At 38.8% G+C, this 24,716-nt stretch overlaps 1 protein-coding gene across 5 annotated transcripts in view; it reads left to right on the top strand.

Moving 5' to 3' along the window:
• Positions 1-8,755, top strand: part of Piezo (piezo type mechanosensitive ion channel component) — a 168,952-nt gene extending 160,197 nt beyond the window's left edge. For all 5 annotated transcript variants that reach the window (XM_071684922.1, XM_071684921.1, XM_071684919.1 and 2 more), the window contains one exon: positions 209-8,755. In XM_071684922.1, coding sequence (XP_071541023.1) covers positions 209-376 — 168 coding nt within the window. In that variant the 3' untranslated portion in view covers positions 377-8,755. The remainder of the gene's footprint in view (positions 1-208) is intronic.
• The last annotated feature ends 15,961 nt before the right edge of the window (positions 8,756-24,716 follow it).

The following is a 24,716-nucleotide window of genomic DNA, read 5'->3' as shown; positions in this document are numbered from 1 at the left end:
GTTGTGGCCACTCCCTTGAGGGAGTTCCTGGTGGGAACAGGCATCAGAGATATAGATACACCTCCTGCCCACCCAATATCAAATTCTCTCACTTTGGGGGTATGATACCAGTCTGATTGGTACTGATTGTGCAGTAAATATAGTTTTGTAATTATATCGAACATTGTTATAATATGCCTAAACATTAACTGACAAATTTTCTTAACAGCTTTGTATGGACATTTACTTGGTGCGGGAGAGCAGTGAATTAGAGTTAGAGGAAGATCTCTTTGCCAAGTTGGTCTTCCTTTTCCGTTCACCTGAAACCCTGATAAAATGGACTCGACCACCAGAGGAAGAAACTCCTGAAGAAGAAGAAGATCCCCAGTTGGAGTAAAGTGAATTGTCAGTGTCCAGTTAGAATGTGAAGGTAGGAAATTATTGAAAATATTCCTGAAAATGATTATTTGATTCAGAAGTTTTACATAATCACATGACTACTTTGAAAATAAAGTCTTATAACATTTGTTTAAGGATTAGGTGTAATCTTTAACAATATAGGTGGACTTTCCTTCATAACCATCACATCATCTCATTATCAGTTTCATCCAGTAGTAAATAGATCCTATAATATGTTTTCTCTCTTAACTCGTGTTGAAGTACTTTTCATGATACTTGTCCAAGTTGCCACATGTATGTAGTTGAAGTGTGAAATATGGTAAACAAACACACAAAGATTTAGAATGTCATAGAAAAAAGTAATTCAAGCCATAACTTTTTACAGGGATCTTATTCCAGGCTGAATAAAAATGTTTATACTTGCACTGTAGATAGTGAAATAGTAATTGTGGTTCGTCAAAAAAGTCTAAAGTAGTGGTAAAGGTCACAATGAGAAACCAATGGTAGGTGCTGAGAGCGTTGCTTTTTGTTAGCCATAACTGTTACATTTTCTTGCAGTTTAGCTATAATTTCATTAATTTTTTGACAGTGTGGATAGAAAACCAGAAGTTTGTTTTTTCTTTATGAAGAATTTTTGCATCTTGTTGCATCTTGCAGATGTCACAGGAGGCGACTAAAAGGGGAGGGAGTGTGGGGCTGGAAATCCTTCCCTCCCATTTTTAAGTTTTCCAAAATGGGGAATAGAGAAGGAGGCCAATTCAGGATATTCCCTCTTAGGCTCAGTCCTGTGTTCTTAACGCCACCTTGTTAACATGGGAAATGGTGCTTCACATCCCCTGGTTCATTCCATTGACAGCACATTGACCCTGGTATACCACATCGTTCTGAGTCAATCTATTCTTTGCATGCCTCTAACCCTTCTGTATGTTAGGCCACGATTACTCAAAATCTTTTTCATTCAGTCCTTCCACCACAAGTTTGGTCTACTGCTTCCCCTTGTTCCCTTCACCTCTGACACGTATATCCTCTTTGGCAGTCTTTCCTCTCATTCTCTGCATGTGTCCAAACCATTTCAATACACCTTCTGCTCTTTCAACCGCACTCTTTTTATGTATGTATGTATATATATATATATATATATATATACATACCCATTCTCTCCATGTGACCAAACCATTTCAAAACACCCTCTTCTGCTCTCACAACCACTCTCTTTATTACCACACATCTCTCACCCTTTTTTTACTCGATCAAACCACCTCACACCACATATTGTCCTCAAACATCACGTTTCCAACACATCCACCCTCCTCCACACAACTCTGTCTTTAGCCCATGCCCCACAACCATATAAAATTGTTGGAACCACTATTCCTTCAAACATACCCATTTTTGCTTTCCAACATAACATTCTTGACTTCCACACATTTTTCAACACTCCCAAAACTTTTGCCCCCTCCCCCACCCTATGATTCACTTCCGCTTCCATGGTTCCATCCAATGCCAAATCCACTCCCAGATATCTAAAACACTTCTTTTCCTCCAGTTTTTCTCCATTCAAACTTGCCTCCCAATTGATTTGTCCCTCATCCCTACTATACTTAATATATCTCCCCTCCCCCACTTACACATTTCCCATTTCCTGCTTTAGTAAGGTAGCGTCAAGAACTGATGACAGAGCCTTAGAGGGGAAATTCCTCGCTTGGCTTTTTGCTCTGTTTCATGTTTTAGAAAGCAATGCATCAAGGGAGGGTGTCCTGCTATCTGCTCCAGCCCCTCTTAGTTGCCTCCTACAACACCCAAGGAATATGTAGGCAGTATGTAGTTTTTCATTTCAGTCTTTGTACTTTGTGTTACCTCATTCAAATGATAATCATAGTGACAACAAGCAGCATTTTATGTAAAAAGTATTTTTGTATACAGATCCTTAAACCTGTAGGACCATTAGTATGAAAGACGAGGATTACAGAATATGAAGATGACGAAGGTAATTATTTTATTTTATACTTTGTCGCTGTCTCTTGCATTATTGAGGTAGCGCAAGGAAACAGACGAAAGAATGGCCCAACCCACCCTCATACACATGTATATACATAAATGCCCACATGTGCACATATACATACCTATACATTTTAATGTATACATGCATATTCATAGACATATAGATATATACACATGTACATATTCATACTTGCTGCCTTCATCCATTCCTGTTGCCACCCCGCCACACATGAAATGGCATCCCCTCTCCCCGTGCGAGGTAGCATTAGGAAAAGACAACAAAGGCCACATTCGTTCACACAGTCTCTAGCCGTCATGTGTAATGCACTGAAACCACAGCTCCCTTTTCACATCCAGGCCTCATAAAATTTCCATGGTTTACCCCAGATGCTTCACATGGCCTGGTTCAATCCATTGACAGCACGTTGACTCCAGTATACCACGTCGTTCCGATTCACGCTTTTCCTTGCATGTCTTTCACCCTCCTGTATGTTCAAGTCCTGATCGCTCAAAATTTTTTTCATGGTCCTTCCACCTCCAATTTGGTCTCTCACTTCTCATTCCCTCCACCTCTCGCACACATATCCTCTTTGTCAATCTTTCCTTGCTCATTCTCTCCATATTATGGTAATATTTTAGTATATTTGACATTTTTACATCCATTGTTATCTCATCCTTGACCAGCAATTTAATCTGTTTTCAGTAAAAGTCCACCCTAACCCTTCTAAACAGGCTGCTCACAAGTGAACCTTCTGAAGGACAAGGGAGTTCTTTCACACAGTCATGCCCCCTCCTTCAGTCATTACAAATGCTTTCTCAAGCCTTGCTCAGTGTCTCCACTGAACACGGAAAATGGAAAAAAATCCCCTGAAAATTAGAATAAGAAGGAAAATGTCCTGGAAAAGTTAGGAAAATTAACCATCTTTGACCAAGAAGGCTAAGATATTATGAAGCCTTTTATTAACTGATGACCAGATGAGTGATGCAGATTTGCACATGGATCACTGTTCATAGCTGTTGGTTACCTCTCTTGGGAATCTACATCCCCCCCCCCCCCTCAGTAACCCATTTAAAATTCATGTAACATATTTGAATATTTGATATCATGACTTTGGTCATTTTAAAGAGTTGACTGTCTATTGATTCCATGGTGCCAGCCTTTTTATGAGTACCTGTGATGAAAGCTTGTCATAAGAGAGGGCTAATACATTGTTTTGTTTGTGTTTTTGCTTTATAAACATTATATTTCTATGCTATCACACTGCATAATTTTCTAGATCTGGAGAAAGCATATGCTAGGGTTGATAGACATTCCTTGTGGAAGGTTGTATGAAGATATGGTGTGGCAGGAAGACCACTAGAAGCTGTGAGAAATGTGTATATGAACAGGAAGAATGGAGAGTGGCTGGTTCTAGGGACAGTTGGTCAGCAGCAGAGTTATGTGATGTCACTATCTATAGCTGTTTGATTTGCTTATGAATGGGGGTGGTTTTGTTAGGTAAATGCAAGGGACAAGGGAGATATGGGTAAGTATGCAGTCCCTATGGGATAAAGAGGCCCGAGAATCAAGTCAGTTGCCGTTTACTGATAACATAGTACTGATGGCAGATTCAAGTGAGAAAATACATGAGCTGGTGACTGAGTTTGGTAAAGGGTGTGAAAAGAGGAAGTTGGTAGTAAATGTGAGTAAAAGCATGGTTATTAGGTTTAGCAGGTGTCTCTTTTTTTCAAATCACTTGATGTTACTTTACAGGTTGGGAGTTTCTCGCTCATTAGGTCCTATCTTCTAAACAATCCCTATCATACGTTTCCTGTTTCACTGAGATAGCACCAGGAACAGAAGAAAAAATGGCATTATTTTCTGACGTCCGCATGCTAGTTGTCATGTATAATGCAATGAAACCAGATCCTCCTATCCACACCCAGGCTTCAAAGACCTTTCCATGGTCTCCCAACCACTTGAAATGCCCTGGTTCAACCCACTAAGAGCACTTTATTCCCCATATCCCATGTGTTTCATATCTGATCTTTTCCTTGTATTCCTTGCACCCTCCTGTATATTCTGGCCCCAAATCTTTAAAGCAGTTTTCACTCCATCCTTTTCCCTCATCCTTGTTTTCCATCTTTTCCTTGTTCTTGCCACTTTTGACATTTTATGCACTCTTGTTCATCCTGTCCTTACTCATCCCCACCATTTGTGCAAACTATTTCAAGACACCCTTGTATTTATACATAATTGTTATTTTCTACAGTGTGTCTGTGATTTTTTTGTCTACAAGTAATATTTCTCTTATAATAAACAGCTTGCAACCCACTGTATATGCCAAAAATAGTAGAGAAAGTATTTTGACCTCCAGTCCTAAATGAAATGTACATTTAGAAATTCTATATACATGCACTTTTAAAGGAAAATTTTTCTAGCCCTGTGCTGAGGTATATACCAAAAAGGGACCTTGTTGATATTACATGTTATGACTGAACATAAATAAAATTACAGCAAAAGGAAGACCATACTTTCCATATCATTTGTTTCCAGATGGTAATTACTATATTTTGTTTTACAACTTTTTCACCAGTCCCATTGTAGATTCAGCATGGTCCTTTTCTAGTGCAGATATCACCCCCAGTTATCAAACTCATGTTCCACTGTTGAAAGAGTATGGATATGTCATTGTAATTACACATAAATGTTTGTAGCCTCATATTTGCAAATGGGTGGGGAGCTGTATATTCATGGGGCTATTCACTTTATCTTTGCATAGTTTATTACACGTATATAACTGTTTGTGAAGACATTTTTCTTCACATTTCCCGAGCAGTTGTCTTACAAATCATCATGGTATGTCCTTTTGCTCCAATGTCTCTTGTGGTTACTATGAGCTGGCTAACTTTACCGTATTTGTAGTGACATAATTGATTGTTTCCTTTCATGTATGCATGCACATGCTTGATATGTACGTATGCATGTGTCGATTTGGTTTTGTATTTTTTAATATGGGATGTTTATGTTTGATTAATGAATTGAATCTGATAGTGAAAAGCCTTGTAATGTGCCTTACTTTAAAAATTCACATTGAGTTTGTTCCTTTGGTTGTCATAACCCCTCGGATTTGTTTAAGCAAAACTGTTTCAAGTATTCTCCATGGTAATTGCCTTACTGCCACACCTTGCAGCCTGTCCATTATTTACAATTATATACTGTATCATTGCAATACCACTAATTGATATAAATTTGATGTGATTTCAATAAAAGTTTGCGTAGATTAGTATTTAGAGGATGGCGTAAGACCCCTTGTAATTTATACATAGATACCTGTTTGAAGAATGTGTTGCAGTAGAATACTTAGTTTGTATTTGTAGTTCATGATATATTTTCCATCAAAAATACTTAGATATAAGAAATTACATGTATAATAGCCTGGTCCTCCAAGCTGTTGGACTAATGGACTAGAAGTTGCATGGTATACTTGTAGTGTTTGGTTGTATGTATTTGCCGTGTTCAAGACATTTAAATTGGTAATAGTCGTAAACAGTAGTTTGATACTAATGTAGACAATCCTTAACCCAGGTTTACTGTGGTGGTGTAAGGTACCTTTAATCACCCTAGTACTGTTCTGCAGTATATTTGTCCTTTTGTCATAATTTTGTCATTGTCTGCATAACCAAAATGCGGTCAAGATTATCATACAGTATCTGGAACAGGTCCCCCCAACCCATCCACCATACGTATTTGCCTTTTATTGCATTAGTGAGGTAGCTTCAAAAACAGATGCTAAGCCTTAAAGGGAAAAAAACTCGTGTAGCCCCATTCTCTATTCCCTCTTTTGGAAATTAAAAACACGATGAGAGGATTTCCAGCTTCCATTCCCATCCCTTTTAGTCACCTTCAGTGATACATACAGAACACATGGGGAGTATTCTTTCTCCCTTTCCCCAGAGATAAGTTTATAGGTAACATAGGAAATCATTAAAATTTATAGTTTTGATGAATACAGCAACATCAGTCATTCATAAAAGTGCATTGTGGAGCAAGTCAAACTGGGAAATTGCACAGATTGTAAGTAAAGGAATATTTCCTTGAGAGCTGGCCCATTGAAAACCGATTCGCAGTATAGGTATAGGCTTTCTATGTAATTAAACTTTTCGTAGGTTTATTATATAGAATGTGTCACTAAGGGTCCCATGGCTCCTATTCTGCTTGCAACCCACTCTCGGAGAGCAGACCCCTTTTTGTTCAGCTGATGGTTGCACATGCAGTAACTGTCTTTTTAACCTGTTGTCATTTTGTAATCCCTGGAAGCAAAAAAAAAAAAAAAAAAAAAAAAAAAAAAAGATCAGCATCCCTGCTATGTTGCATGGATTGAAACTGGCTTGCAGTGATTAGGGAATAAGTCATGCAGTTGGTAGCTATGGAGACCAGATTCAACCCACTAGGGTCAGCAACTAGATATGCATCATGTAAAGGCTGTTAGATGCCAAGTGATTGCATTTTCGATGTATTTGATGAAAAAACAATGATGTGTGCTTTGTGACATGGCATAAGATGCTGAATAGGTAAGATTGCTAGTGATGCAGAATGAATTGTACAAATTCAAGCAGATGAGATTTGCAGATCACAGCAAAACTCTAGTGTTAAGCCTATTTACCATAGAGGTCTTTGCTTTGTTGTAATTCTAAAATGTAGTGAAGAACTACGAATTTAGATGAACTGGTAATATCCACCATTTTTGTTTACATTTACTTGGTTGTTGATGAGCTCCGTATGTAGAGCACTCTGGGCCAATCACTTCTTAGCTTAGCCTCTTCACTTTAAAAGTACACATGAATGTGTGATTTCTCACTTTTGTTGACCATTTTAAAGATGTTTGTAAATTATTTATAGCTGTAATGTATGGACATTTTTTTTCAAGTGATAGTGCTGGAAATACTCCAAAGATGATGAGAAAAAGTATCACTTTTGTGGTGAAAAGGGAAGTACTCGTAAGTATGAAAAGGCATTGTCATGAACTTGTCTCCATATCTCATAGGTTATGTTTACCCCATTGAAAACTGCGTTGTTGAAAGCTTTTTCTCCAGGAATGCATATTGAGTGTTCATTAGGGTATTGCTGAAGTAGAATTAGAATTTTAGAGCATTCAGTTCAACTCTCAGGAATAGTTTATGGTATGACAGTTGTTAGATATTTTATATTTCACTTTTGCATCCTGGTCATCTTTTGATATGGTTTGTGTGAGGATTCCTGTTTAAGATTATGCCATATTTTATATAAATATTTGTCTAGCATTGTTAGTATAAAACATTCATGTTATTCACTTATGATATTGAAGCTGTTACTGATAAAGTAGATACTTTTGCATTTTGAGGATTGTTGTTCTCATCACACATAGCAACTCTCATCATGGGACAGTATGTGGTAATCAGTTTTTCATTTTGATGTTCTGAGTTTTCTTGACATTGATACTTTTCATTCGGGCAGATTTTTAGTTGTGTGAGAGAGGCATCAGAAACCGGATGATTGGATTATGTGTTTGGCATATCGTCTTCAGACAGCTAAGATTAGCGTTGGATTTTGTTTTAGCATGAACATGGGGACAGATACTTGCACTTTAACGCAATCATTTATTTAACTCAGAACATGAGTAATTTGAAAACATGAGTAATTTGAAAAGTGCATTTTTAAGTGATTTTGATTTTCACTTGATAATGACTTCAGGTAATCACCAAGGGCTTTTCATGAAATGGAGGAAGAAGTGATCGGGAGATACAAGAAGATTACAGTTTTAGTATTATCTGTGCTATTTGCAGTATTCAGTTTCTGTTGTGTATTACACTGTATTTTTCCAGAAGTTTGTATTGTGTTGTATGTGTTATTAGCTATATTCATTTACTCTGTTGTCTATTTATTACACTGTATTTTTCTGGCTTTAAGTGCATTTTTATATAATGTACCAAAGTGAATATAAGAATATGGAAGTAGTGCTAACATGAGATGGCGTAAACATAAGCATTGTTCTAACCACAATACTAGCATTCTTAGGCTGCCAACTATGTGGAGAGGTAACACTGATGTCTGTTTTGCACCTTGTAAAAGGCGTGAATAATTTTCGAAGCCATTTGTATATTGCTAATTTAAAATAGTAGAGGAGTTTGTACATGAATGGATTTTACTTCACAACAAACATTGTTTTTTAATCCAGTTTGTGTATATATGATGTACAGTAGGTAGTTTGTATGCTGTTAAAGGGAAGTTTTAGATAGTTTTCTTTTTGTCATTGTGGAAGAATGAGGGAATACTGAGGTGAAAACTTCTTGCAGTATGATGTTACTTGATTTGAATATTTATGTAATGTAAGTTCAATAAAAATCATAACTTTAACTGATGATATTCTAAAACTCCTTGTGGTATTGACATATAATTACTCATTAATGTGAATATAATTGCAAATTGGATATGTAGTGGACTCTCCATTTGATGGCCTTTGATGATGATGGTTAAATGAAGTTTCTAAATATGAAAGAGAATAAGATTTGATTTGGAAAATACAGAAAAATGATAGTAGTGGTGTATGCAAGACAGAACAAGCAAATTATTTATTGTCGTACATGAAAATATACTGTAGCTCCTTGATAAATTTATGTACACTCTTGTAAACTGATACTGTAAGTGAAGCTACTTTTAACGAAGTCGCATTTACCTTAGCCTGACAATGTTATATATGGGTTCTTGAATGTTCTGAACATTTTCTTATACATGCTGTTTTGTTGCTCATATACACTAAACATTATCACCAAAGATATAGAAATGGCTTCACACTCATTGATAGAACTTACTCGGTATATGACTGAATAAACAGTCTTATGTCATTAAACGCATTTGCATGGACAGGCAACCGATACGCAAACACCACAACAGTTGCTTTTGTAGTTGATTCATAAAGTTCAGCATTTTATGTATTTTGATTGCAGAAAGTACTCATTTATTAACCCATTCATTGTTGCTGGTTAATTTTATGGCCTATCCCCCTATGTGTTGGTAATTATGAATATTTATAGAGGTTTTCAGAAAATAAAATGTTGGGGTGAAGAGAGTGGCGAGAGTACGTGAGCTTGGAAAGAAGGCTTGTGTGAGGAAGTACCAGGAGAGATTGAGTGCAGAATGGAAAAAGGTAAGAGCAAATAATGTAAGGGAAGTGGGGGAGGAATGGGATGTATTTAGGGAAGCAGTGATGGCTTGCCCAAAAGATGCCTGTGGCATGAGAAAGGTGGGAGGTGGGCAGATTAGAAAGGGTAGTGAGTGGTGGGATGAAGAAGTAAGAATGTTAGTGAAAGAGAAGAGAGAGCCATTTGGATGATTTTTGCAGGGAAATAGTGCAAATGACTGGGAGATGTATAAAGAAAGAGGCAGGAGGTCAAGAGAGAGGTGCAAGAGGTGAAAAAAAGGGCATATGAGAGTTAGGTTGAGAGTATCATTAAATTTCAGGGAGAATAAAAAGATTTATGGAAGGAGGTAAAGAAAGTGCATAAGACAAGAGAACAAATGGGAACATTACTGAAGAGGGCTAATGGGGAGGTAATAACAGGTAGTGGTGAAGTGAGGAGATGGAGTGAGTATTTTCAAGGTTTGTTGAATGAGTTTGATGATAGTGTCAAGGTGGTGTGCGAAGTGAGAGTCGGGGAGAATGGTTTGATAAACAGAGGTAGTAAAAGCTTTGTGGGAGATGAAAGCTACCAGGGCAGCAGGTTTGGATGGTATTGCAGTGGAATTTATTAAAAAAAAAAAAAGGGGTGACTGTGTTGTTGACCGGTTGGTGAGAAATTAAATGTATGTATGGTTCACGATGAAGTCCCTGAAGATTGGCAGAATGCATGCATTGTGCCATTGTATAAAGGCAAAGGGTTTAAAGATGTGTTCAAATTACAGAGGTATAAATTTGTTGAGTATTCCTGGGAAATTATATGGGAGGGTACTGATTGAGAGGAAGGCATGTACAGAGCATCAGATTGGGGAAAAGCAGTGTGGTCTCAGAAGTGCTAGAGGATGTGTGGATCAGGTGTTTGCTATGAATGTATGTGAGAAATACTTAGAAAAACAGATGGATTTGTATGTAGCATTTTTAGATCTGTAGAATGCATATGATAGAGTTGATAGATGCTCTGTGGAAGGTATTAAGAGTATATGGTGTGGGAGGTAGGTTACTAGAAGCAGTGAAAAGTTTTTATCAAGGATGTAAGGCATATGTGTGAGTAGGAAGAGCAGAAAGTGATTGGTTCCCAGTGAATGTCGGTGTGTGGCAGGGGTGCATCATGTCTCCATGGTTGTTTAATTTGTTTATGGATGGGGTTGTTAGGGAGGTGAATGCAAGAGTTTTGGAGAGGGGCAAGTATGCAGTCTCTTGTGGATGAGAGGGCTTGGGAAGTCAGTTGTTGTTCGCTGATGATACTGCGCTGGTGGCTGATTCGGGTGAGAAACAGCAGAAGCTGGTAACTGAGTTTGGTAAAGTATGAAAGAAGAAAGCTGAGAGTGAATGTGAATAAGAGAAGGTTATTAGGTTCAGTAGGGTTGAGGGACAAATCAATTGGGAGGTAAGTTTGAATGGAGAAAACTGGAGGAAGTGAAGTGTTTTATGAAGTATTTTAGATGTCGGGGAGTGGATTTAGTAGCGGGTGGAAGTGAGTCACAGGTTGGGGGAGGCGGCGAAGGTTCTGCCAGCGTTGAAGAGTATGTGGAAGGTGAGAGCGTTATCTCGGACAGCAAAAATGTGCTTCCAACAATGTTATATGGTTTTGCGGAGGACAGTGGATGTATTGTAAGTAAAATGTTTGAGGACAATATATGGTGTGAGGTGGTTTGATTGAGTAAGTAATGAAAGGGTAAGGGAGATGTGTGGTAATAAAAAGCGTGTGGTTGAGAGAGCAGAAGAGTGTGTTTCGAAATGGTTTGGTCACATGGAGAGAATGAGTGAGGAAAGATTGACAGAGAACATATGTGTCAAAGATGGAGGGAACGAGAAGTGGGAGCCAAATTGGAGGTGGAAGGATGGAGTGAAAAAGATTGAGTGATTAGGGCCTGAACATACAGGAGGGTGAAAGGTGTGCAAGGAATAGTGAATTGGGACAATGTGGTATACTGGGGTTGACATGCTGTCAATGGATTGAACCAGGGCATGTGAAACGTCTGGGGTAAACCATGGAGGAAAGTTTTTTGGGGTTTGGATGTGAAAAGGGAGCTGTGGTTTTGGTGCATGACACATGACAAGCTGAGTGTGAACAAATGTGGCCTTTGTTGTCTTTCCCTAGCGCTACCTCACATGTGCACAGGGGGAGCGAGTGCCATATCATGTGTGGTGTGGTGACAACGGGAATGGATGAAGGCAGCAAGTATATGTATGTACTTGTGTATATATATCTATCTGTCTGTGGAAACGTATAGGTATGTATGTGTGTGTGAGTGTTTATGTATATACATATGTATGTGGGTGGATTGGGCCATTCTTTCATACGTTTCTTTGCGCTGCCTTCCTTACGTCGGAGACAGCGACAAAGTATTAAAAGAAAAAAATATTATACTTTGTCTCGTGAGGTAGCGCAAGGAAATGGTTGAAAGAATGGCCCAACCTATACACACATACATACATAAAGGCCTGCACATGCACTTATCTGTACATTTCAATGTATACATACATATATACACAGACATGTACATATATACACATACATACCCATATGTGATGACTTTACCCTTTACCATTGCTACCCAGCCACACATGAAATGGCAACCCCCCTTCCCCAGTGCATGTGCTAGGTAGCCCTAGGAAAAGACAACAAAGGCCACATCATTCCAATTCACTCTATTCCTTGCACACCTTTCGCCCTCCTGTATGTTCAGGCCTTGATCGCTTAAAATCTTTTTCATTCCATCCTTCCACCTCCAATTTTGTTTCCCACTTCTCCTCGTTCCCTCCACCTCTGACACGTATATCCTCCTTGTCAATCTCTTCACTCATTCTCTCCATGTGACCAAACCATTTCGAAACACTCTCTTCTGCTCTCTCAACCACACTCTTTTTATTACCACACATCTCCCTTACCCTTTCATTACTTACTTAAACCACCTCATGCCACATATTGTCCTCAAACATCTCATTTTCAACACATTCTCCCTCCTCCACACAACCCTATCTATACCCCATGCCTCGCAGCCATATAACACTGTTGGAACCACTATTCCTTCAAACGTACCCATTTTTGCTCTTCGAGATAATGTTCTCGCCTCCCACACATTCTTCAACGCCCTCAGAACCTTGGTCCCCTCCTCCACCGTGACTCGCTTCTGCTTCCGTAGTTCCATCCACTGTTAAATCCACTCCCTGATATTTGAAGTAAAAAGCGTACTCTCTTCTGATGGCGGCATTGTAGGACTTGCCTGGATTTGGCTGTCCATTTTGCTGTCAACATGTGTATATTTTCAAGCTTACGCAGTCTGTTTGTATCGCTAAGCATCTGTTGTAGCAGGATATTTTGCTTTCACTTCTGATTGTTTTTTGAATGTTTAGTAATAGCTGTATTTACATGTGTGTTCATGCCAAAAGTAATGTTCAATATACTGTTTATGCATTTGAACATGAGTGTTGTGTTTAGGAGAATATATGCCAAACACCCACTGCACAACAGTAAACTCTCACTTGTTCATAGATCTTGAGTAGGCATGGACCTTGGAATTTTTAGTGTAATGTTCAAGAATTGGCTTCATTTTCTGCAACTGCATTTTAAAAAGTTTTTCTTATTAACAAGGTGAATAACTCATAGGAGTTGAAGTGGTCACTAGGCATTATCTTTGAAAGAATCTTCATCTTGTATGTACATATCATCCATTGTAAAGTAGTCATTCATTGTTTCTTTGTATGAGATATATGAGAATCATTACACATAGAAAGATATGTATCTCATCCTTGTTTTGTGTTAGTTTCACTAGCCAGTTTGCAGCAAGATGAAAATTGAGCAAATGTTTCCCGAAGATACTGATAATATCTATTTAGTACCTCCACAATCTTTTCTGATGTGTGTTAGTAAACTTCAAAAAAGTCCTTTAAACAAGCATATGCTATTTCTGAATTTAAGGAAGTGTATTATAATAGTCTCTTTGAACTTTCCTGCCCCATGTATACAGCTGCCTACTCCATCCCCAATACTCGCACGCCATCTTGAGTTTTGATGGCAGTGTGCGTGGATCATGTGTACCCTCACCCCTAGTTTCTCTTTACCTCCCATCATCACTATATGGACATTCATCTAATCTTATTAATATTCCCAGTTGATCCAAGGCTGTAAGCTTAATAAGGGGTCAAGATGGAGTGACAGCAGCCTGCTTTTGTTGTATTGCCCTTTCTACCATGATTGTGAGTACACATACCCATACATTTTGAAAAAATGACCATGTCTTGTAGGAATATTAATAATGATGCCAGTAAGTCCTTCTGTCAATAATATGTCTGCTAAGCTCCTGTCCAGGAGTTTTAAATACTGAAACCATAAAGTATGTACCTACTGCAGTGAAGCCTCAGTTTTCTGAGACCATATATGTACCAGTTACTGTGAATGGGTTGGTATCTTAATTTTATGACCAAAGGAAAAGTGTGGGGTATATACATTGATATTAAATTGAAATGCAATACCGAACATCGAGAAAATCTTGTGAAACAGTTGTACGACAGTTACTGTTTTCAAAGTTTCGGTATGATAACTTACAGGAAAAAATTTGGCAACATTCTGTACAGGGTATTTTGAATCAAAATCATTTGTTTGTATATGATGCCATAATTCTAACAGATTTTATGATTCATATATAGTACTGTTTTTGTAATGCATGTTAGTCAGAAAGATGGGTTAGGGAAGAGTATATATCATTAGTAATATCTTAAAACAGGTTTAAGGGAAGCTACCCTGAAATGGGATTTCGTAGGAAGTATTAACTCGTTAATTACTGAAGGTAGTAGTTGGTAGGCAGCCACTGAACAGGGAGGTATATTACCAGTACTACCCGCCTGGGTATCGGGAGGGTTATTGACAGCAGCGTAGTGAGCTAAAACTTCAGTGGTTGTCAAGTTGCACTCCTCTGACCTGGGTAGCTCTTTTTCTTTCTGCCTCACTCACATGTGGACTTCTGGCATTCTGTCCACAAACATACAATCTGTCGTTGTCATACATAACACTTGACTCGCACACCCCTTTCTTTATGACCAGATTTTCCTACATTGAGCACTAGGTGCTCACCCTGCATTTTGACAAATGTTAGTAGCATTTGACAGAAGTAGTAGGTAGGAATAATTTGGCAGGAGCATTAGGTAGAAACATTGGGTAGAAGTGCTAGGTAGGAGCATTTGGTAGAAGTAGTTCATTTGGAACTTTGCTCTAGACTTGCCTCTCTGCCAGAGGCTTGTTAAGGGTGAGGCACTAAAGGCTGAGAAGCGGTATTGGAGTTCATGAGTTATGGAAACTCTATTACCATGGCCACCCCCTTGAGGGAGTTCCATTTGGGAACAGGTGTCAGAGATATCGCTAGATAGGCCTTGAATGCAAAAGAAAGTAATGGGTGGTTGGGTTGATAATGAATGTTTGACAACAGCTATGTTGTGAGGTTGATTGTTCATGTTATGAAATGACACTGTAAGAGATGTAGCAGTAGAAACGTTAGGTAGTGGTTGGTTTGGACATTAGGTAGAAGTAGTCAGTAGTAATGTCAGGCTGAGAAGCAGCACTTGAGTTCACTAATTATGGAGACTATTGCTATGGCCACTCACTGGAAGGAGTTCCAAGTGGGAATAGGCATTAGAGATATAGATAGTTGCAGTAAGCACAGTCTAACCGAGAGTGCCAATCAGGGACAATTACTGAAGGTAGTAGTTGGTAGGCAGCCAATGAACAGGGAGGTATATTACCAGTACTACCCGCCTGGGTATCAGGAGGATTATTGACAGCTGCATAGTGAGCCAGCACTTCAGTGGTTGTCAAGTTGTACTCCTCTGACCTGAGTAGCTGTCTTTTTCTTTCTGCCTCACCCACGTGGACTTCTGGCATTCTGTCGACAAACATACAATCTATCGTCGTCATGCATAACACTTGACTCGCACACCTCTCTTCATGACCAGATTTTCCTACATTGAGCACTAGGTGCTCACCCTGCATTTTGACAAAATGTTAGGAGCATTTGACAGTAGTAGTATGTAGGAATAATTTGGCAAGAGCATTAGGTAGAAACATTGGGTAGAAGTGCTAGGTAGGAGCATTTGGTAGTAGTTCATTTGGAACTTTGCACTAGACTTTCCTCTCTGCCAGAGGCTTGTTAAGGGTGAGGTACTAAAGGCTTAGAAGCGGTATTGGAGTTCATGAGTTATGGAAACTCTATTACTATGGCCATCCCCTTGAGGGAGTTCCATTTGGGAACAGGTGTCAGAGATATCGCTAGATAGGCCTTGAATGCAAAAGAAAGTAATGGGTGGTTGGGTTGATAATGAATGTTTGACAATAGCTATGTTGTGAGGTTGATTGTTCATGTTATGAAATGACACTGTAAGAGATGTAGCAGTAGAAACGTTAGGTAGTGGTTGGTTTGGACATTAGGTAGAAGTAGTCAGTAGTAATGTCAGGCTGAGAAGCAGCACTTGAGTTCACTTAGTTATGGTGACTGTTGCTATGGCCACTCACTGGAAAGAGTTCCAGGTGGGAATAGGCATTAGAAGTGTAGATAGTTGCAGTAAGCACATGGTGTGCCACAATGGTTCAGTCATGTGTAGAAGATCAACAAAAAGTGTAGTTGTGCTGGAAGTTAAATGTTCTAGAACACTATGTGATGTGAGGAGAGTTGCTTGAGGAAGACAGGATATGAGAGTTATGGTAATAAGATGGCTGAATAGGTAGATGGAAAATTAGTGAAGAATTATCATGATTAGAATGAATTGGAGCCATGTAGTATACAGGGGTTGAATGTGCTATTGGCAAACTGGACTAGAATGTATGAAGCAGCTGGGGAAACCATGGAAAGGCCTTTTGGGGCCTTGTTGTGGATAAGGGGTTGTGAAAGATATCAACCATCCTAAACTATAACCTCTTGCAAATGATTTTGACACATATTTGTATGATTGTTTTATATTTTATTCATTTAATGTATTATTGTTTTTATATTCATTTAATGTATTATTCACTTTTGTATGTTTCTTTTCCTAGTTTTACTGATAATCTTTTTAATGTTATAAAACTTGAGAAATTTGTTTGCATTTACTAAGTGGAGTAAGAATACTTCTAACCTGTGCTTCCATGTCTATTTTTACTAATGCAGATGCATCTACCCTTTGGTAAAGTATTAATGTCCTACTTCAGTCTCTGGCCACTGTTGTGGATGAGAGGGCTTGAGAAGTGAGTCAGTTGTTGTTTGCTGATGATACAGCACTGGTGGCTGATTTGCGTGAGAAACTGCAGAAGCTGGTGACTGAGTTTGGTAAAGTGTGAAAGAAGAAAACAGAGTAAATGTGAATAAGGGCAATGTTATTAGGTTCAGTAGGGTTGAGGGACAAGTCAATTGGGAGGTAAGTTTGAATGGAGAAAAACTGAAGGAAGTGAAGTGTTTTATGAAGTGTTTTAGATATCTGGGAGTAGATTTAGCAGGGGATGGAAGCAGAAGTGAGTCATAGTGGGGGAGGGGGCGAAGATTCTGGGAGCGTTGAAGAATGTTTGGAAGGTGAGAACGTTATCTCGGAGAGCAAAAATGGGTATGTTTGAAAGAATAGTGGTTCCAGCAATGTTATATGGTTGCGAGGCATGGGCTATAGATATGGTTGTGCGGAGGAGGGTGGATGTGTTGGAAATGAGACGTTTAAGGACAGTATGTGGTGTGAGGTGTTTGATCGAGTAAGTAATGAAAGGGTACGAGAGATGTGTGGTAATAAAAAGGGTATGGTTGAGAGAGCAGGAGAGGGTGTATTGAAATGGTTTGGTCATGTTGGAGAGAATGAGTGAGGGAAGATTGACAATGTGTCAGAGGTGGAGGGAACGAGAAGTGGGAACCAAATTGGAAGTGGAAGGATGGCATGAAAAAGATTTTAAGCGATGAGGGCCTGAACATACAGGAGGGTGAAAGGTGTGCAAGGAGTAGAGTGAATTGGAACAATGTGGTATACTGGGGTCGACGTGCTGTCAATGGATTGAACCAGGGCATTTGAAGTGTCTGGGGAAAACCATAGAAAGTTTTTTGGGGTAAGGATGTGAAAAGGGAGCTGTGGTTTCGGTGCATTACACATGAGAGACTGTATGAACAAATGTGGACTTTGTTGTCTTTTCCATGCGCTACCTCGCATGCACGCAGAAGGAGGGAGTGTTGTCTTAGTGCTACTTTGCATGCGCGCAGGGGGAGGGAGTGCCATTTTGTGTGGCATGGTGGCGACGGGAATGGATGAAGGCAGCAAGTATATGTATGTACTTGTGTATATATATCTATATGTCTGTGGAAATGTATAGTTATGTATATGTGCATGTGTGAGTGTTTATGTATGTGGGTGGATTGGGCTATTCTTTCATCTATTTCCTTGCGCTACATCGCCTACGCCGGAGACAACGACAAAGTATTAAAAAGAAAAAAAATATGCTGTCGCTGTCTCGTGAGGTAGCGCAAGGAAACTGTTGAAAGAATGGCCCAACCTATACATAAAGGCGCGCACATGCACTTACCTATACCTTTCAATGTATACATACATATATACACATATACATTTATACACGTACATATTCATACATGATGACTTTATCCATTCCCGTTGCCACCCAGCCACACATGAAATGGCAACCCCCCCTCCCCAGTGCATGTGCGAGGTAGCACTAGGAAAAGACAAGAAAGGCCACATTCCTCACACTCAGTCTCTAGCTGTCATGTGTAATGAACAGAAAATCATAGCTCCCTTTCCAAATCCAGGCCCCACAAAACTTTCCATGGTTTACTCCAGAAGCTTCACATGTCCTGGTTCAATCCATTAACAGCATGTCGACCCCATTATCCCACATCGTTCCAATTCACTCCATTCCTTGCACACCTTTCACCCTTCTGTATGTTCAGGCTCTAATTCCTCAATCTTTTTCACTCCATCCTTCCACCTCTGATTTTGTTTCCCACTTCTCCTTGTTCCCTCCACCTCTGACATGTATATCCTCCTTGTCAATCATTCTTCACTCATTCTCTCCATGTGACCAAACCATTTCAAAACACCCTCTTCTGCTCTCTCAACCACACTTTTTATTACCACGCATCTCCCTTACCCTTTCATTACTTACTCGATCAATCCACCTCATGCCACATATTGTCCTCAAGCATCTCATTTCCAACACATTCTCCCTTCTCTGCACAACCCTATCTATACCCCATGCCTTGCAACCATATAAAACTGTTGGAACCACTATTCCTTCAAACATATCCATTTTTTCTCCGAGATAACGTTCTCGCCTTCCACACATTCTTCAACGCTCCCAGAACCTTGTCCCCCTCCTCCACCTTGACTCGCTTGGGCTTCAGTAGTTCCATCGACTGTTAAATCCACTCCCTGATATTTGAAGTAAAAAGCATACTCTCTTCTGATTGCGGCATTGTAGGACTTTCCTGGATTTTGCTGTCAATATGTGTGTATTTTCAAGCTTACACAGTCTGTTTGTATTGCCTGGCATTTGTTGTAGCAGGATATTTTGCTTTAACTCCTGATTGTTTTGTGAAAGTTTAGTAATAGCTGTGTTTACATATGTGTTCATGCCAAAAGTAATGTTCAAGATACTCAGTTTATGCATTCGAACATGAGTGTTGTGTTTAGGAGAGCAAATGCCAAACACCCTCTGCACAACACTAAACTCTCACTTGTTCATAAATCTTGAGTAGGCATGGACTTTGGAATTTTTTATGTTCAAGAATTAGCTGGATTTTCTGCAACTAATCATTTTAAAAAGTTTTTTTTATTAACAAGGTGAATAATTCCCAGGAGTTGAAGTGTCACGTGGCATTAGCTTTAAAAGAATCTTCATCTTGTATGTACATATCATCCATTGTAAAGTAGACATTCATTGTTTCTTTGTACGAGATATATGAGAATCATTACACACAGAAAGATATGTATCATCCTTGTTTTGTGTTAGTTCTGCTGGCCAGTTTGCAGCAAGGTGAAAATTGAGCAAATGTTTCCCGAAGATACTGGTAATATCTATTTACTACCTCCACAATCTTTTCTGGTGTGTGTCAATAAACTTCAAAAAAATCCTTTAAACAAGCATATGCTATTTCTGAGTTTAAGGAAGTGTATTATGATAATCTTTTTGAGCTTTCGTGCCTCATGCATATAGCTGCTTACTCCATCCCCAATACTCGCACACCATCTTGAGTTTTGATGGCAATGTGCGTGGTTCACATGCACCCTCGCCCCTAGATTCTCTCTACCTCCCATCATCACTATATGGACATTCATCTAATCTTAATATTCCTAGTTGATCCAAGGCTTAATAAGTGGGGTCAAGATGGAGTGACAGCAGCCTGCTTTTGTTGTACTACCCTTTCTACCATGATTGAGTACAGCAATCCATACATTTTGAAAAAATGACCATGTCTTATAGGAATATTAATAATGATGCCAATAAGTCCTGTCAATAATATTCGTCTACCAAGCTCTTGTCCAGGAGTTTTGATTACTGAAACCATATAGTATGTACCTGCTGCAGTGAAGCCTGTTTTCTAAGACCATATATGTACCAGTTACTGTGATTGGGTTGGTATCTTAATTTTTTGACCAAAGGAAAAGTGTGGGGTATATACATTAATATTAATTGAAATACAATACTGAACATCAAGAAAATCTTGTGAAACAGTTCTACGACAGTTTCTGTTTGTAAAGTTTCGGTATGATAACTTGCAGGGAAAAATTTGGCAGCATTCTGTACAGGGTATTTTGAATCAAAATTATTTATTTTTATATGATGCCATAATTCTAACAGATTTTATGATTCATATATACTGTTTTTGTAATGCATCTGTTAGTTAGAAAGATAGGTTATGGAAGAGTATATATCATTAGTAATATCTTAAAACAGGTTTAGGGGAAGCTAACCTGAAATGGGATTTCGTAGGAAGTATTAATTCGTTAATTACTGAAGGTAGTAGTTGGTAGGCAGCCAATGAACAGGGAGGTATGTTACCAGTACTACCCGCCTGGGTATCAGGAGGGTTATTGACAGCTGCATAGTGAGCCAGCACTTCAGTGGTTGTCAAGTTGCACTCCTCTGACCTGGGTAGCTGTCTTTTTCTTTCTGCCTCACCCACACGTGGACTTCTGGCATTCTGTCCACACACGTACAATCTATCGTTGTCATACATAACACTTGACAACACTTGACTCGCACTCCTCTTTCTTCATGACCAGATTTTCCTACATCGAGCGCTAGGTGCTCACCCTGCATTTTGACAATGTTAGGAGCATTTGACAGAAGTAGTAGGTAGGAATAATTTGGCAGAAACATTGGGTAGAAGTGCTAGGTAGGAGCATTAGGTAGTAGTTCATTTGGAACTTTGCACTAGACATACTTCTCAGCTGGAGGCTTGTTAATGGTGAGGCACTAAAGGCTAAGATACGGTACTGGAGTTCATGAGTTATGGAAACTCTATTACCATGGCCACCCCCTTGAGGGAGTTCCATTTGGGAACAGGCGTCAGAGATATCGCTAGATAGGCCTTGAATGCAAAAGAAAGTATTGAGTTGATAATGAAAATGTTTGACAATAGCTGTTGTGAGGTTGACTGTTCATGTTATGAAATGACGCTGTAAGAGAGATGTAGCAGTAGAAACGTTAGGTAGTGGTTGGTTTCGACATTAGATTGAAATAGTCAGTAGTAATGTCAGGCTGAGATGCAGCACTGGAGTTCACTTAGTTATGGAGACTATTTCTATTGCCACTCACTGGAAGGAGTTCCAGGTGGGAATAGGCATTAGAGATATAGATAGTTGCAGTAAGCACAGGGTGTGCCACAGTGGTTCAGTCATGTGATGGTGAACAAAAAGTGTAGTTGTGCCGGAAATTAAATGTTCTAGAACACCATGTGAAGTGAGGAGGGTTGCTTGAGGAAGACGGGATATGAGAGAGTTATGGTAATAAGAACATGGTCAAGATAGCTGAATAGGTAGATGGAAAATTGGAGCGAAGAATTATCATTAGTAGAATGAATTGGAGCCATGTAGTATACAGGGGTTGAATTTGCTATTGGTGAACTGGACTAGAATGTATGAAGCAGCTGGGGAAACCATGGAAAGGCCTTTTGGGGCCTTGTGGATAAGTGGTTGTGAAAGATATCAACCATCCTAAACTGTAACTTCTTGCAAATGATTTTTACACACATTTGTATGATTGTTTTATATTTTATTCATTTAATGTATTATTCACTTGTATGTTTCTTTTCCTAGTTTTACTGATTATCTTTTTTTAATGTTATAGAACTTGAGAAATTTGTTTGCATTTACTAAGTGGAGTAAGAATACTTCTTGCCTGTGCTTCCATGTCTATTTTTACTAATGCAGATGCATCTACAATTTGGTGAAGTATTAATGTCCTACTTCAGTCTCTGACCACTGATTAAGTTATGGTCATTTAATTTAATTTTCAGATCCATATTGGGAAGTGCTTTAGTATCCTTACAAAACGTTGGTTACCCAAACCTCCATTGCACATCCTGAGACAAATGTAATCAGAATTACCTATGTGAATTGTAATTAATTTTGTCTGAACTTGCACGTTCTAATTTATTCAGTTGTAGTAACTATGTTTTTGTCAAAAGCTTCTTTCATTTAATTTAATTGTTTTGATCATAGTTTGTCACCATTTTTGTTAAGGTTTTTCATTTTTAATGAATGTCCATTTTAAACTCTTAGTAATTTGTCTTTCATGTCGTTTAATTTGAGATTATATTTTCAAGATGTATGGATTTATATGATTGAATGGAATGTAAAAATTTTTTATTTTGGACGACTTTAAGAGATTGGAAGTTTGTCAGGGTAATTTTGATGTGTTGCATGTGTGCAATTCAAACATTGTGTTAGTGGCCTGTTCATGATGAGGCACTGAAGGTTAAGAAGCAGCACCGGAGTACACCAGTTATGGGAGACTTTTGCTGTGGCCACTCCAGTGAGGGAGTCCATGGCGGGAATAGGCATCAGAAAAATAAATAGACTGGTCAAGGTTAAGGAATGATAGAACATTGCACTAATAGTGATATAGAGAGACAAGTCAAGATTAAGGGAGGGTACAACATTGGACTGATGGAGTGATGAGTGTGAAATTAGGGTTAATTGGCTGCATATGACTGAAGTTGCGTGAGGAAGTTGTAACTTTGGGCTGGCAGAATACAGTATGTGTAATCTAGTGGTAAAGAAAAGGTCAAGAATACTTCCTAGAAGTATTCTATAAGGAAGTGGATACATTTTAATCAGTGGCATGAGTGGAGGGTTTAGAAATGGCTTAAGAATGATTCAGTGAGTATTAACATGTGAAAATGGAAGTGGTGAAAGAATACATGAAATATGTATTGGTGGGTATTTTTTTTTTTTTAATACAATGTCCATAAATACTTTGGATTTATGTACAAAAGAAACTGGATGGTTAAGAGTATGATGTTTTTATGGTAAAGAATTATAGTAAGATATGTACTGCTGAACCATGGAATAGAATAGTTTGATAGGTTTCCTATGCTGATACATTTGTTGTCCTAGTAACAGGAGTTAGAAAGGTTGGCTTCTTTACAAATTCCCATAGGTGAAGGTTTTGAAAGTAAATGGAAGTAAGAACAAGTAGCTTTTGTGTGGGATGGACAACTACAGTGTAATATTTGCTGAATAGTTAATGAATTCGATTGTAAGGATGTTAGTGACAGCTGGTTTTGTATATTGCCATGCACGAGGAATTGGATGTATGTTTAGGTATATCTTTAGTGGAGTGGAGTTTGATTTGGGAGGACATTTGTTTAGTGCTTGACAAGTTATTTCGGCATGTATATGTTTTGTCAGTGTTATTTTCGTTGGGAGTGGGAGATCTGTGAGTATAGGTCACAGACATGCTAGGAAGAGGTAAGCTTTTTATTTCTACATGGGGATTGGTGGTTATTTATGGAGTTGGAAGGAGTCTAGTGCAATTGAAAGAAAGAAAACAAATTTTCACTTGTTCAGTGTCCTGCATTAGCAGGGGCCAGGAACAAAGAAAGGCCACATCCACTCGTATTCATCCTCTAGCTGTCAGATTGGTGGTTAGTTACATAGAGTTGGGAAGGGCCTAGTGTACTTGAAAGAAATAAAATTTCATTCGTGTTTGGTGTCTTGCATTAGCAATCGCTAGGAACAAAGGCCACATCCATTTTCTAGCTGTCATGTGCAGTGTACCAATACCACATCTCCGTACAGACCTTTCCATGATTTATCCTGGACACTTCACTTACAGTCCATTGGCAGCACGTAATGACCTCTGTATATCACATTGTTCCAATTCACTCTATCCCATGCATGCCTTTCACCCGCATGTTCAGACACTGTTACTCCAAATCTTTTTCCCTCTATTTTTCCAGTTGCAACTTAGTCTTCCCGTTCTCCTAGGTATACTCGACAAACTTGTACCTCTATAGTTTGTTCCCTTTGCCTTCATACACTGGCACTTGCTGTACATACATGTATATGCCTTTCCTTTGGCAAAATGGTAGGTACATTAGATAGGTAGGCTACTTTTATTCTGGCAACTCAAAGCTAGGCTATAATAGATACATAACTAATTATGGAGTTTTAGAGATTCAAGGAAAAACAAAAAAAAAAGAATCCACATTTGTTTATTGCTGAGGAATGCACCTGTACAAGCTTTGGGTACAAAATATGTACAAAAAGTAAACCACCATTACCTCTCTAAAAGACATTCCCATGCAAATTATCATCATTCAAATTTCCACTCACGCAATTTCTTGAGAACTATTATGCTACATTAATATCAAACTATTCGCATTGTGTTTCGGAAAATAACGTCCCCATAACTTAGAAAAATACGAAAATGTTGAGGCAATGCACTGCAAGTGAACATGAACCATGATGAATTCAGGCTAATACTATTTTTTCCTTTATACATATGTCTTCCTGTCCCAGGAACCACTTCCATGGGGCTTCTGCAGTGCTCAGGAAGCCAACCATGTCTACTGGGTGGGACCATGTGTCAAGAAGTGTGGTGAAGTCATTATGGGCTGATCATAGGATAAGTTTGGATTAAGTATTCATTGTACAAGTTACAACTTTGAATATGGATTT

This window comes from Panulirus ornatus, chromosome 39 (genome assembly GCF_036320965.1).
Source record: "Panulirus ornatus isolate Po-2019 chromosome 39, ASM3632096v1, whole genome shotgun sequence".
Classification (NCBI taxonomy): Eukaryota; Metazoa; Arthropoda; class Malacostraca; order Decapoda; family Palinuridae; genus Panulirus; species Panulirus ornatus.
This window is presented reverse-complemented; position numbering and strand designations above follow the sequence as displayed.